This window comes from Felis catus, chromosome B1, assembly GCF_018350175.1.
Source record: "Felis catus isolate Fca126 chromosome B1, F.catus_Fca126_mat1.0, whole genome shotgun sequence".
NCBI classification, from domain to species: domain Eukaryota; kingdom Metazoa; phylum Chordata; class Mammalia; order Carnivora; family Felidae; genus Felis; species Felis catus.
This window is the reverse complement of record NC_058371.1, coordinates 20,558,846-20,571,589: the sequence shown is the minus strand read 5'-3', so window position 1 is coordinate 20,571,589 and position 12,744 is coordinate 20,558,846. Positions and strand designations below refer to the sequence as shown.

Genomic DNA, 12,744 nt, shown 5'->3' with positions numbered 1-12,744 from the left:
TTATGTATTAGACATTCTCTGTTGACTTCCTGTTATAGCAGGTGAAGCCTTTTAGGTCACTTAATGATTCCTCACGTAATTATATTAATACCGTCCTCCTTGTTTAATTGTGTCTTTAGCTTACATCTGCATTTAACCGTAGATGTAACCAAACTATAAATATTACTGCTGAACTAAGCAAATACTGTTTATTGCTTAGTTGTGTACATTTTTTTTCACCTGAAATTAATACTTGTCTCAATTTTTTTTTTTTGACCTAATTTCCTTTGACCACATACCCGAGTCTTTGCTCTGCCCACCAATAGCTGTATATACTTCTCAGTACAATTTTCTACATGAACCAGTCTGTCAGTTTTGTTCTTCCTGCTCCATCTTGGGTTGGCTCTTCATTAGACATGCTCACTAGCTAGCAGCCTGGGGATTCCCTTTGTCATTCTTTATTCCATCTGTTTTGAGAATTCAGTCTTGTCATTTCACCTCATTTTGGTGGAGCACATTTCACGTATCTCTCAGAGAAAGAGTGCATAAAAGATAAATATTTTGAGGCTGTATTTATATGTCTAAGAAAATCTTAAATTCCTCCATGTTAAAAATCATTTCCCTCAGATCTTTGAGAGACAACTGCTCTGTCTTTCAACGTCTTCCAGTTTTCATTGCTGTTGGTGAGAAGGGAGTGCCTTTTTTAGTTGTGATTCTTTGTATCTTTTCCTTCCTACACTGGCACTTCCCCTGGACTTGTGTTGAAGTTTTACAGTGATGCACATTGTTGTGGGTCTTTTTTTAGTCACTAAACTGGGTACTCAGGGGGTCTGTGAGCAATCATTATCATGTCCTTCATTTTGGTAAATTTTCTTTTTCTGTATTTCTTCCCCACCATTTTCTCTCTTCATTCCTCCTAGAATTAATATTGTCAGACATTATTGGCCCTCATGGTTTAATTTTTTTTTTTAATGTTTTATTTATTTTTGAAACAGAGAGAGAGAGAGAGACAGAGTGACAAATTGTGAGCAGGGAAGGGGCAGAGAGAGAGAGGGAGACACAGAATCTGAAGCAGGCTCTAGGCTCCGAGCTGTCAGTACAGAGCCCGATGCGGGGCTCAAACTCAGGAACTGTAAGATCATGACCTGAGCTGAAGTCAGATGCTCAACTGACTGAGCCACCCAGGTGCCCCTGGTTTAATTTTCCAATTTCTAATCTCCTCTCTTCTTTATATTGTCCCTTTACTCTGTTTTACTTTCTGGGAGGTTTTTTGACCTTAATACTTATGTGAATGTCATATTTTTAATTTCTAAATACTTTTATTTTCTGATTACTTTTTTATAGCATGCTGCTACTTTAAGGAAGCACTGTCTTCTGTTAGTCACCTGCAGGCTTTCTTCAAATGCCTGTGGTACCTTTAGTGTTTATATTAAAAAACGACTCAGCATAAAGGAGATTGGGGTTGTTCTGGGCTTCACGGGAGGGCATTTGGGTAGATGGTTAGCTTTTTGATAGAAAATCCCAAATGTTAGTACCTGTTGGTATTTTCTTTGGGGTGTTTTAGTTTCTCCCCAGAAGGGTCATCGTTGTCCTGCCGGGGAGGAGGTAGATACACCCCTTGACGGCTGCTCTTCTGGAGCTTGATGTGGAAATGACGCCCAGTGTCCCATCACTGCACACACTTCTGCTGAATCCTTCTGTTTTCAGTGTGACATTTTATCCTGTCCTCATTTGTGCTTTCTGCACCCCACCCTGGCAGCCCCGGGTCTGAGGCTCACTAATTCCCTTTACCCAAAATATAATCTCCCATTTTCTATTTGAGTTTGGGGAGGGAACCTGGTGTTTGCGTCTTCTTTAAACGGTTTCAAAGAACCACCAGCACCCCCCTTTTCACCCACAATGTATTCCTTCCTTCCTAGAATCTGGTACTTCCAAGCATGAGGTGAATGTTACTGTTCTCTCTTCTTGCTGAAGGCACTTTGCTTCATCTTTCTCCCTCCTGCTCACTTCCTCTTCCATTCACTGAACATCTACATACAAACGGATGTCTTTTAGTGTCATTCATGATCCAGTCTGATCTGAAAAGTAAATAAATAGTGGAATCCATAACACTCTAGTTCTCTATTATTTTGAGGTTAAGAAGAAAAGGAAGCCTTTTTACTTAGCCATGTTAACAGTGGCAACTATGCCTCCTTCTTGAAACGCTTTCAGAAGATATTTTTAAATACCCTTGTATGAAGGTCTCAAGTTGGACAAAAACCTTCCAGTAGTAACCCATCTCCTATATAGTGGCCATATATTTCAGGCCCTGCTATTAAGACATCACTTTTTCCTTCTAGGTACTACAACATGACTTTGAAAAATCAGGAGAAAGCAAAAATGTCCCATCAGAACAAGAACCCACTACTAGTAAAGGCAAGAAATCTAAAGTGTTCAATTTTAAGATTATCTAAAGTGCCCTTTATGTGCTTAAAACTAAAACAAAAAACAAAAAACAAAAAAACCCAACTAAATTCTTACCTAACGTAACTTGGAAGGTGTTTTGAACCTGATGTATGTCTTTTTTCCTTCCCCTAAGTCCTTTGTAGAAAACATGAGGGCTTTGTGTCGGCAAACACTTGTTAAACAAGAGTTGACAAATAAATAAACACACAGAAAAAAGTCTTTAAAGAAGACATCTTTAGCTACAAATGTGGGGGATTTTCTAGAATGCCCATTCCTGGATATTATTCATGAATATCTTACTTCATTAGAAATTGGGTGGATTTCAGAAATCTAATTTTTAAAACATCCCCAGATGAATCTGATGAACTAATTTCAGGAACCATTGATAAGGAAAATTTGTAGCTGCCTCTTCTTTTGGGTTTTAAATATCTTGATTACTCATTCATATATACTGCCTATTTGGTATAATAGTAAAATATAATAGCTGTTTCATTACATTAATGTTAAGACTTTCTTTTGATGCCAGATGACCAAGATAGCACTCCTGTGAAACCCTGTTACCTCAACATCTTGGAAAATGAGCAACCTTTAAATAGCGCCATCCAAAAGGACTCTCTTACTACCATTGATTCATCTAAACAGCCTAACCCTTTGCCTTTACCTTTAACTGAAATTGAAACCTTGGTGCCTGCAGTCAAAGAAGTTAAATCTGCCCAGGAAACTCCTGAAAGCTCTTTGGCCGGAAGTCCTGACACTGAATCTCCAGTGTTAGTCAATGACTATGTACGTATCATTTACATTTCATTTCTGTGTGTATTTCTCCATTTCCAAGTTAACATTTACAGTCTGTACACAGAACTTTCCTTTGTGTTTAGGCTTAGTAACAGCCAAGATGGTTTTCATATTCAAACTGATTTTAAACTTGAACAGAAGGGTGATAGTAAATTAAGATGATTGTCTCAAAACCTAAAAGCTCTTCTTTTTTATAATTTTGAGCTTTAGGTGGAAATGACGCCCAGTGATGTCAGTTAGTTTGACATTAATTTACTAATGTAAATTAGTTTGACACTTCAGAGTTCATTCCAAGTTTAGATTTGGACAGATGATACGCGGGTCACTGTTAATCTCTCACAGTATCCATGTCTAACATCTTAATTATTTTAGAGCATTTCATAAATCCTTGATAAACCTGAAAGTTCACAGTTTGACAGCAGTAGACTCCTTATCTCTATACAGTAAATGACAGAAAAGTATGGTAGCAAATCTATACTTAGGGTGTAAGTTGAGTTTTTACCTTGGACATTTTTGTTTCAATTTAATTTTTATAGTAAGTAGGTTTTTTTTTGGATCTCAGATTGTGTTTTATAAACTTGTCAGCAAAAATTAAGGGATTTATAACAATGTACTTTTAGGCCTAAGGAACGTATTTCACTTTTTTTCTTTTAACATCAACTTTCTTCTTACAGATGTATTTACAATTATGATTTCATAATTTCTCAGCTTATAATATTCCCGAAACATTAGTAGAGTTTCTTAACTGTCTTGATTGCTTTACCACCATAAAATTTACACCATAAAATTATTTTAAACTCTGAAAGTTACCTGTTAGACTTATTCTTACTCTAATTTGATGAGTGCATAGAGTTGCTGTAGGAGGCAGTCAATTGAAATTAAGTTAATGTTTGATCATAGAGGGGACTTGAATTTGAAATTTAGGCCAGGGCCACTACTGAAGGTTCTTGTGCAAGAAAGTCAAATGGCCAAAGTCATGCTTTTTGAAGATGAATCTGATGACTGTATAAGATTTGTAGTCAAGGAGGTGATGTTAGGAAGCTCCCTTACCATGCATAGAGACACCAAGTTCGAGATGAATGAGGGAGAGATGGGTGAGAAATGTTGAAAGAAGAAGAAAAATTTAAGGTTTCCACTTGGGTAATTGGTACAGTGATATCGTTAAAAATCAGAAAGGGAAACTAGGGGAATAAAAGATTTCAGGTTTCAAAGAAACACTGAAGAGATCACAGAAGGGAGTTATTAGATTCATACCTCATGTTTCTCAGCTTCCACAGAGCTGCTATTGAAAGCCTATAAATGTTTATTGATAGTCTGCTAGATACAGTTCTGATGCGTTCCATAATCGTATCAAGAAACCAGAGTTTTTCTTCTGATTATTTTAGCCTTCAGTGTAACTGCTATTTTTTCTTTGAACCTATATAAACTGGCTCTTTGTTTTATCAAATGGAGACAGATGTGCTCGGTAGTATGTCCACAGCTGCAAGTGCATGGCCCTTCCTGTGCACGCCAGCTTTGTTTTATTCATGGAGTTGAACGCAGGACAAAAACAAATAGGATGGAATTACTGATGTGTACTTATGTCTAAGAATCCACTTTATCTCTTGGCATGGATGACTTTAAAGGCTTAGATCCAGATAGAGTGGATTGCCTTCATTAAATATAATTTATCTTACAGGAAGCAGAGTCTGGTAACATAAGTCAAAAATCTGATGAAGAAGACTTCGTGAAAGTTGAAGATTTACCACTTAAACTGACAATATATTCAGAGGTATTTTGCTTTCGTTAATTAATTAAACTTGTCTTCATATAACAAATACTACTACTGAGATGAAAACTGATTTTGAGGTGTTTTTTTGTTTTTTGTTTTCATTCCAAAGGCAGACCTAAGGAAGAAAATGGTAGAGGAAGAACAGAAAAACCATTTATCTGGTGAAATATTATGTGAAATGCAGACTGAAGAATTAGCTGGGAATTCTCAGACACTAAAAGAACCTGGTAAGAGTTGCCAATTTCAACCAAATAATATTGAAAAATTAGTGACTCTTGATACCATCATTTTGTTTTTCACATCCATTCATAGTACTTGGAAGATTTAAGCCAAATGTTGGAAGGAAGCATAATTCTGTAAAAAGTCTAGTCCACTGCCAAATTTAGAAATTAGGTATAAAATGGTATTATCAGATAATTTTCTATTTTTAAAATCTTGAATTTTAGCAAGGTAATAGATGCATGTTGTTTAAGAAGGAAAGGTACAAAAGACTTAAGGATAATTGGAGGAGCCCATTTGTTTTAATTACTGGTTTTTAGTTCTTTTGGATGAGACACTGTTTATCTTTAAATAATATCGTTTTAATTTTTCTTAATTTAAAAAATTCAGACATCTCTTATCTTCCCTATCAAAAGTGAGTATTTGGACCTACCTCTCCTTTCACGATTATTATTTTTGGTTTTTCTGTTTGAGGATACCTTTGTTATTTTAAGTATATATGGTTGGTTGCTCGTTCTATCAACTTTGGTCATTACTCAGCCACTGACTGCCTCCTTTTCCTCCTATCTCTATTCAGTTTTACTCTTCCTCTTACATTAAGGTTATGAAAGCAAACACACATTTTATTTTTATGACTATAGTAGTTGAAATGGTTCTGAAGACCATTCTGTGTAAGTATGTCTCGTTGCAGAGCCAGGCAGTAGTAATCCCAGATTTCTTTCTGTATCGATCTAATGGCACAGCCCCTGGGCCACTCAGATGAGAACGTGTCTTGCATCAAAATCAAAGGATTTTCTTGTTGTTCTCTGTCCATTCATCAGCCAGTTAATTAAGATTTTTTATTTTTGTTTTCCCTAGAAATACTAAATGTCAAACCTTTAACTGATTTCCCAGTGGTTTAGCCCAGTTCTGCTAGTTGGAGTCTCAAAGCTGCCCCTGCTCAGGGGGTCTGGGCTGAGCCCTTCTCGCCCCACACTGCGCCACCGCCTGCTTTTAGCGTCCTGGGGGCTTGTTGTCCCCTGTCCTGCTTTCCCTCACAGCCACTTTTCTTGGTCAGGATTTCATCAGTTTTACCGTTTTTTTCCTAGTGGAGTTTTTTTAAGAGAAATGAAGTATCTGCTCAGTCTGCTGTCCTCAAACAAACTCTCACCTGTTTTTAAACTACATTAGTATTTTTGTAATAACTTTAAGAGAACAGTAAATTCTAGTATGTCTTAATTCAGCAATTTATAATGCATTCATTCTGTCTTTCAGAAACAGTGGGAGCCCAAAGTGTATGAGAGGTCTTCAGAGGCTCATCTAACTTGCTTTACATAGTCAATGCATACATGAACATGGCACTAAATAAACGTCTGTTTTGATCTGTATAAAAATGTAAATTAGTTTGACACTGCATTCTTGATAGGTGTGCTGATTTCTGCCCGTGGCAGTTTAAAACATCAGAAACTGAATTCTGGACAGATTCAAGCCTTGATACACTGTAGGGTTGTTTTTCTTTTCTTTCTTTTTTTCTTTTTGGTCTTTTTTTTTTTTTTTTTTTTTCCCTCTCCCATTGTGATGTTTAGTATTGTTAAATTTAAGATGTAGTTTTAAATAAAGTTGGACTTATCTGTAATCTCTTGGAAATGATGTTGAATTCTAAACAGGAAGTCACTGTTCTGTATGGTTAGGATAGTTAGAGAAGAGCAACAGTCAAGAGTTAGACAAATAGACTAGTTAATATAAAGAGCAGCCAATGGGCCAGGCTTCCAGATAGTATGAGTGTTGCTGCTGTTGGGTCTGATATTCTTTTAAATGCCTGCATTGTCTTATTCCTGTGCGAGAATAGGGCAAGTTATAAAGGTATCCAGGATATTGGTGACATTGTTACAAAATATATATTAATATCTGTTCAAATTGGATTAAGTTCAGAACACATGTCCTTAGTACTTCGAACTTACATACTTATCAGATAAATATTTTCCAGAATTCAATTCCTATCTATGTTGCCACAGCCTAAAAAAAAGGTTTTATGTAATTAGGGAGTATTTCTGCACAAACAGGTAACATTATGATTAATTTTAAATGAAAAACCAAACCCCTTCAAGTAGGGATTACAGAACTAAATTTTATGCAGCAGAATGTTAACTCTCTGTATGCCTTTAGACAAACTTGGCTTTTGAGATACATCTATGAGATTTCTTCATCACTAAGTAAATCAGTTTTTAAAGGTGAATTACCTTTAGATTGCAAACTTGACCTATACCTGAGGGAGGCTTCACCGAGCCTGTTAACAAGCCAACCTTACAGGTTTCTCGAATTAAATATGAAGACTTAATTTCAATTGGTCTTTAAAACTTAATAACAATTTACTGAAACATGCCATAAGAAAGTCATTTCATTGGTATTCCTTTAAAATTCTTAGTTGCCTGACACTTGATTGTAAAATTACAGTGCTCATCGGGGAGTCTGTTAAATGAGGATTTCTGAGGACATTTACTGTATTACTAATTAATTTAAATTATGTGAGGTGTAGATCTCCAACATTAATAAAACCTATTCCAGAAAGAGAGGGGAGAAAAAAAAAAAAAAAAACCTATTCAGAGAACTATCATTCCAGAATCAGGAATTCTTACCCAGTTGGCCTGACTTCTGGGAAACTAAAACGATAGATTATATGGATACTCAAGTTCTATATTTATATGTCTTGTAGACTCCGAACGGAAAGGGGAGAATTTCATATTGGCACACAAGCCAAGCCTTCGTGTTACAGCTCTGTCTCTCTCTACAGGCCTATGAAAGATAGGTACGGTGGAAGAACTGTACTTCTTAGTTATTACTCTAGAAGCTGTGGACCTTATCTAACTTATTTGACTTGTGTTATAGCTGCTGTAACCTAGTCTGTTGTTTTCTATTTGAGAAGATAATTCAGTTTTAAAATACTTGGGGCTTAAGATCAGATAACTTGTTTTACATTTTCCTTAGTAACTACTGCTCAGAGGTTAGGCATTCAGGATTCCTGTTTGTTAATTTTTAAGTTGAAAATCTGGTTACAGATAAAAGAGGGAGAAAGGTCAAAATGAGTGAGACAGAATCCTGTGCAGGTTGAGATAATGCTTAAACTAGTGAGCCCACTGGACTGTGCAGGTACTCTTTGTATTTTGTAACATTCACTTTCGGTAAATGCTTTTTCACTGTTAATAAATGTATATCCTCCATACAGCCCTGAATTGCATTTTCATTTAAACTGACATAGTCACTTATGCTTTAGAATTTATTTCAGAGTTATGGCTTATTTGGCAATTTTAAATGTCAAAACAAAACGGAAAAGACATGAAAAAGAGTGACGTATCAACTAGCCAGAGACTTACGGTTGAGACCATTTTTCTTACACTGTAGCTATACTCTGTTTCTTAATTATATCTATTCTATATAGTATATAGAGAACGTTTTCATATTCAGAGTTATCCCATATTCAAATTGGGCCAACAATTTTACAAAAAGTTATTGATTTGGATATTTTGAAAACAAATCATGTTATCAAGCCTGAATTAGAGTTCTCTCTTAACATAGCTAGTGTATAGACAGTCCCCAACTTAATGATGGTTCAAGTTACAATTTTTCAGTTTTACAATGGGGCAAAAGTAATACAGGCATACATTGGTGGCGCCTTAGGTGGCTCAGTCAGTTAAGTGTCTGACTCTTGGTTTCGGCTCAGGTCATGTTCTCACGGTTCATAAGTTTTAGCCCCACATTGGGCTCTGCGGGATTCATTCTCTTTCTCTCTTTCTCTCTCTCTCTCTCTCTCTCTCTCTCTCTCTCTCTCTCTCTCTCAATAAAGAAACTTAAAAAAATGATACAGGCATCCACTGGAGATATTACAGGTTTGGTTCCAGACCAGTACAATAAAGCAAGTATTGCAATAAAGGGAGTCAGATGTTTTTGGTTTTCCAGGGCATGTAAAAGTTTATGTTTATACTGTACCCTGTTTCCTGTGCAATGGCATTATATCTGAAAGTTCATACCTTAATTAGAAAGTATCTTAGTGCAAAAAAATGCTAACTGTCATCCAAGCTTTCAGCAAGTTGTAATCCTTTTGCTGATAAAGGGTGTTGCCTCAATGTTGATGGCTGCTGAAGGCTGGGGTGGCTGTGGCAATTTCTTAAAGTTTGCCATTGTCTTGACTTCCCTTCACAGATTTCTCTCTAGCACGCTATGCTGTTTGATAGCATTTTCCCAGTAGAACTTCTTCCAAAATTAGAGTCAATCGTCTCAAGCCCTCCTGCTGTTTTACTAAGTTTTATTCTTTTCTTGTCATTTCAACAGTCTTCACAGCATCTTCCCCAGGAGTAGATTGTCTCTCCAGGAACCACTGTCTGTGCTCATCCATAAGAAGCAACCCCTCATCCATTCAAGTGTTATGAGAATGCAGCAGTTCAGTCACATCATCAAGCTAATTCTAATTCTCTTATTTCTACCACATCTGCAGTTACTTCCTCCACTGAAGTCTGGAACCTTCATAGTCGTCCTTGAGTGTTGGCATCCACTTCTTTTAAACTCCTATTAACATTGATATTTTGACCTCTCCCCACGAATCACAAATGTTCTTCGTGGCATCTAGAATGGTGAATCCTTTCCAGGTTTAGTTTACGTTGCCCAGATCCACTTCAGGAATCACTCTGTGGCAGCTACAGCCGTACAAAAGGTATTTCTTCAAAAGTAAGATTCTAAAGTCAAAAATACACCTTGATCCATGGGGTGCAGAAAGGATGTTGTGTTAGCACGCATGAAAACAACATAAATCATGTTGTACGTCGCCATCAGAGTTCTTTGGTACAATGTTAATGAGCAGTAATATTTTGAAAGAATTTTTTTTTCTGAGCTGTTAGGTGTCCATCATGGGCTTAAAATAGTAAACCATGTTGCCAACAGATGTGCTTTGTTTACAGAATGGCCTGTGGGCATTGGCTTCAACTTAAAATCACCAGCTTCGATAGCCCCTAACAGAGTCAGCCTGTTCTTTGAAACTCTGAAGCTAGGCATTGACTTCTCTCTAGCTATGAATGTCTTGGATGGCATCTTCTTCCAAAAGAAGGCTACTTCACCCGCACTGAAAATTTGTTGTTTAGGGGCACCTGTGTGGCTCAGTCGGTTGAGCGTGCGACTTGATTTCCGCTCAGGTCACGATCCCAGGGTTGTGGGATCAAGCCCCACATCAGGCTCCTTAAGATTTCCTCTCTCCCTCTGCCCCTCTTGCCCACTCACACATTCTCTCTCAATTAAAAATATATATATATATTGTTTAGACACCTGCATCAGTTATCTGGATAACTTGCTACATCTTCTACATCAGCACTTGCCGCTTCATCCTGCACTTTTATATTATGGAGAAGGCTTCTTTCCTTCAATCTCATGAACCAATCTCTGCCAGGTTTCTACTTTCCTGTTGAAGCTTCCTCACCTCTCTGAGCCTTCACAGGATTGAAAAGAGTTAGGGCCTTGCTCTAGATTAAGCTTTGGCTTAAGGCAATGCTGTGGTTGGTTTGATGATCTATCCAGACCACTCAAACTTTCTCCCTATCACCAATAAGGCTGTCTCACTTTATCATTCATGTGTTCACCAGAATGCCACTTTCAGTTTCCTTCAAGAACTTACTTGCATTCGCAACCTGGCCTGCCCGTTTGGTGTAAGAGGGCCAGCTTTCAGTCTTTCTTGGCTTTCTATGTGCCTTCCTCAGCGAGCTGCGTCATTGTGAGCTTCTGATTTAAAGTGACAGACACAGCAACCTACTTAATGGGAGATTTGTCAATGACATAACCAATAAAGAGTTAATATCCAAAATATATGTAGAATTCCTAAAACCCAATAGCAAAAAAAAGATTAAAAGACGATCCGAAAAGACATTTTTCCAAAACACACATACAGATGCTCACCATCACTAATGACAGAAATGCAAATAAAAACCACAATGAGATAGCACTTCACACTAGTCAAAGTGACTAGTATCAGAAAGGCAAGATGTAACGTGTTGGCAACCATGTGTAGCAAAGGGAACCCTCGCGCACTGCTGAGAATGCAAACTAGTGTACCCGCTGTGGAAAACACTGGAAAAATTAAAACATGACCCAATAATTCTGCTACTGGCTATTTACCCAAAGAACAAGAAAAAGAAAACACTAATTCAAAAAGATACATGCACCCCTATGTTTACTGCAGTATCATTTACAATAAGCTAACATATGGAAACAACAAAGTATCCATTGATAGATGAAGATGTGGTGTATGCATGTATATAAAACGGAGTATTACCCAACTGTAAAAAAGAATGAGATCTTAACATTTGCAACAACAGGGATGAACCTAGAGGGTATTCTGCTAAGTGGAATAAGAGAAAGATAAATACCATGTGACTTCATTCATACGTGGAATCTAAAAAACAACCCCCGCCCCCCAGATTTGTACATATAGAGAACCTGTGGTTGCTAGAGAAGGTGGGGGTGGTGGGGAACTAAGGGGATTATAAGAGGTACAGACTTTCCAAGGAAAAAAGAAAGAGATGTATGGTTTACCTTGCATTGGAACCCTTAGAAGCCACTGTAAAGTTATTAAGTGGGCTGGGGCGCCTGGGTGGGTCAGTCCGTTAAGTGTCTTGACTTCAGCTCAGCTCATGATCTTATGGTTCGTGGGTTCGAGCCCTGAGTCGGGCTCTGTGCCGCTGAACACTTGGTCAGAGCCTGGAGCCTGCTTTGGATTGTGTGTCTCCTCTCTGCCCCTTCCCCGCTCAAGCTCTGTCTCAATCTGTCTCACAAAAATAAATCAATGTAATAAACAAGTTATTAAGTGGCCTAATTTCAAGACTGTTGTGTCCTGGGGTATAGGGAGGCCCAGGGAGAGAGATGGGCAAATGGCCAGTGGGTGGATCACCATATCAAATACAGTAACAATGAAAAAGTCTGAAATGCTGTACAAATTATTAAAATGTGACGCAGCACAAAGGGACCAAAAGCTGTTGGAAAATGGCACCGATAGACCTGCGTCAATGATGCGGGGTTGCCACAGACCTCTTTGTGAAAACACTATCTGTGAAGGATGGTAAAGCGACGTATAGGAAAACCAGGTATGCGTGCCATCCCATTCACGTGTCCTCTCCAAGTTAAGCCAGCAGTGGGAACCGCTGTCGGCATGTTGGTAAACACCCTCCCGGTCATCCTTCTACACTGTAGACACGAGGACATACACAAATAGGCTTCTACTCCGTATCCTAATTTATAACTGCTTTGTTGCCACTAAACAATGCTACCTAAAACCTCCATGCTAGTTGTTTCCTCCATATTCTCTGATGAGTCCTGAGGAATTGGGTCTGAAACAGCATCTCACCTATTTATTATAAATATCAAAAGGAAGGCTGTTATTTCAGGAAAAAACCCAAGTTTGCCTCATTTCATTTTTATCAGGGGCAGAATTGGAAGTTTAACACAAATCCTCCTGTAATTCCTCTAGCCTCACTAAGCTAACATGAGCATCACTACAGTTTTGTGGAAGCACCTCCTCCTCCCAG

The 12,744-nt window shown here is 37.8% G+C and overlaps 1 protein-coding gene across 25 annotated transcripts in view; it reads left to right on the top strand.

Annotated features, from left to right (window-relative positions):
* PCM1 (pericentriolar material 1) overlaps positions 1–12,035 on the top strand; it is an 84,170-nt gene extending 72,135 nt beyond the window's left edge. For 18 of the 25 annotated variants that reach the window (XM_045055260.1, XM_045055259.1, XM_045055262.1 and 15 more), the window contains 5 exons: positions 2,319–2,394; positions 2,951–3,207; positions 4,895–4,987; positions 5,097–5,214; positions 9,512–12,035. In XM_045055260.1, coding sequence (XP_044911195.1) covers positions 2,319–2,394; positions 2,951–3,207; positions 4,895–4,987; positions 5,097–5,214; positions 9,512–9,609 — 642 coding nt within the window. In that variant the 3' untranslated portion in view covers positions 9,610–12,035. Of the gene's footprint in view, positions 1–2,318; positions 2,395–2,950; positions 3,208–4,894; positions 4,988–5,096; positions 5,215–6,460; positions 8,408–9,511 lie in introns of those variants that run through there. The other 7 variants (XM_045055263.1, XM_045055275.1, XM_045055277.1 and 4 more) reach the window with 2 other exon arrangements.
* Positions 12,036–12,744: the final 709 nt, after the last annotated feature.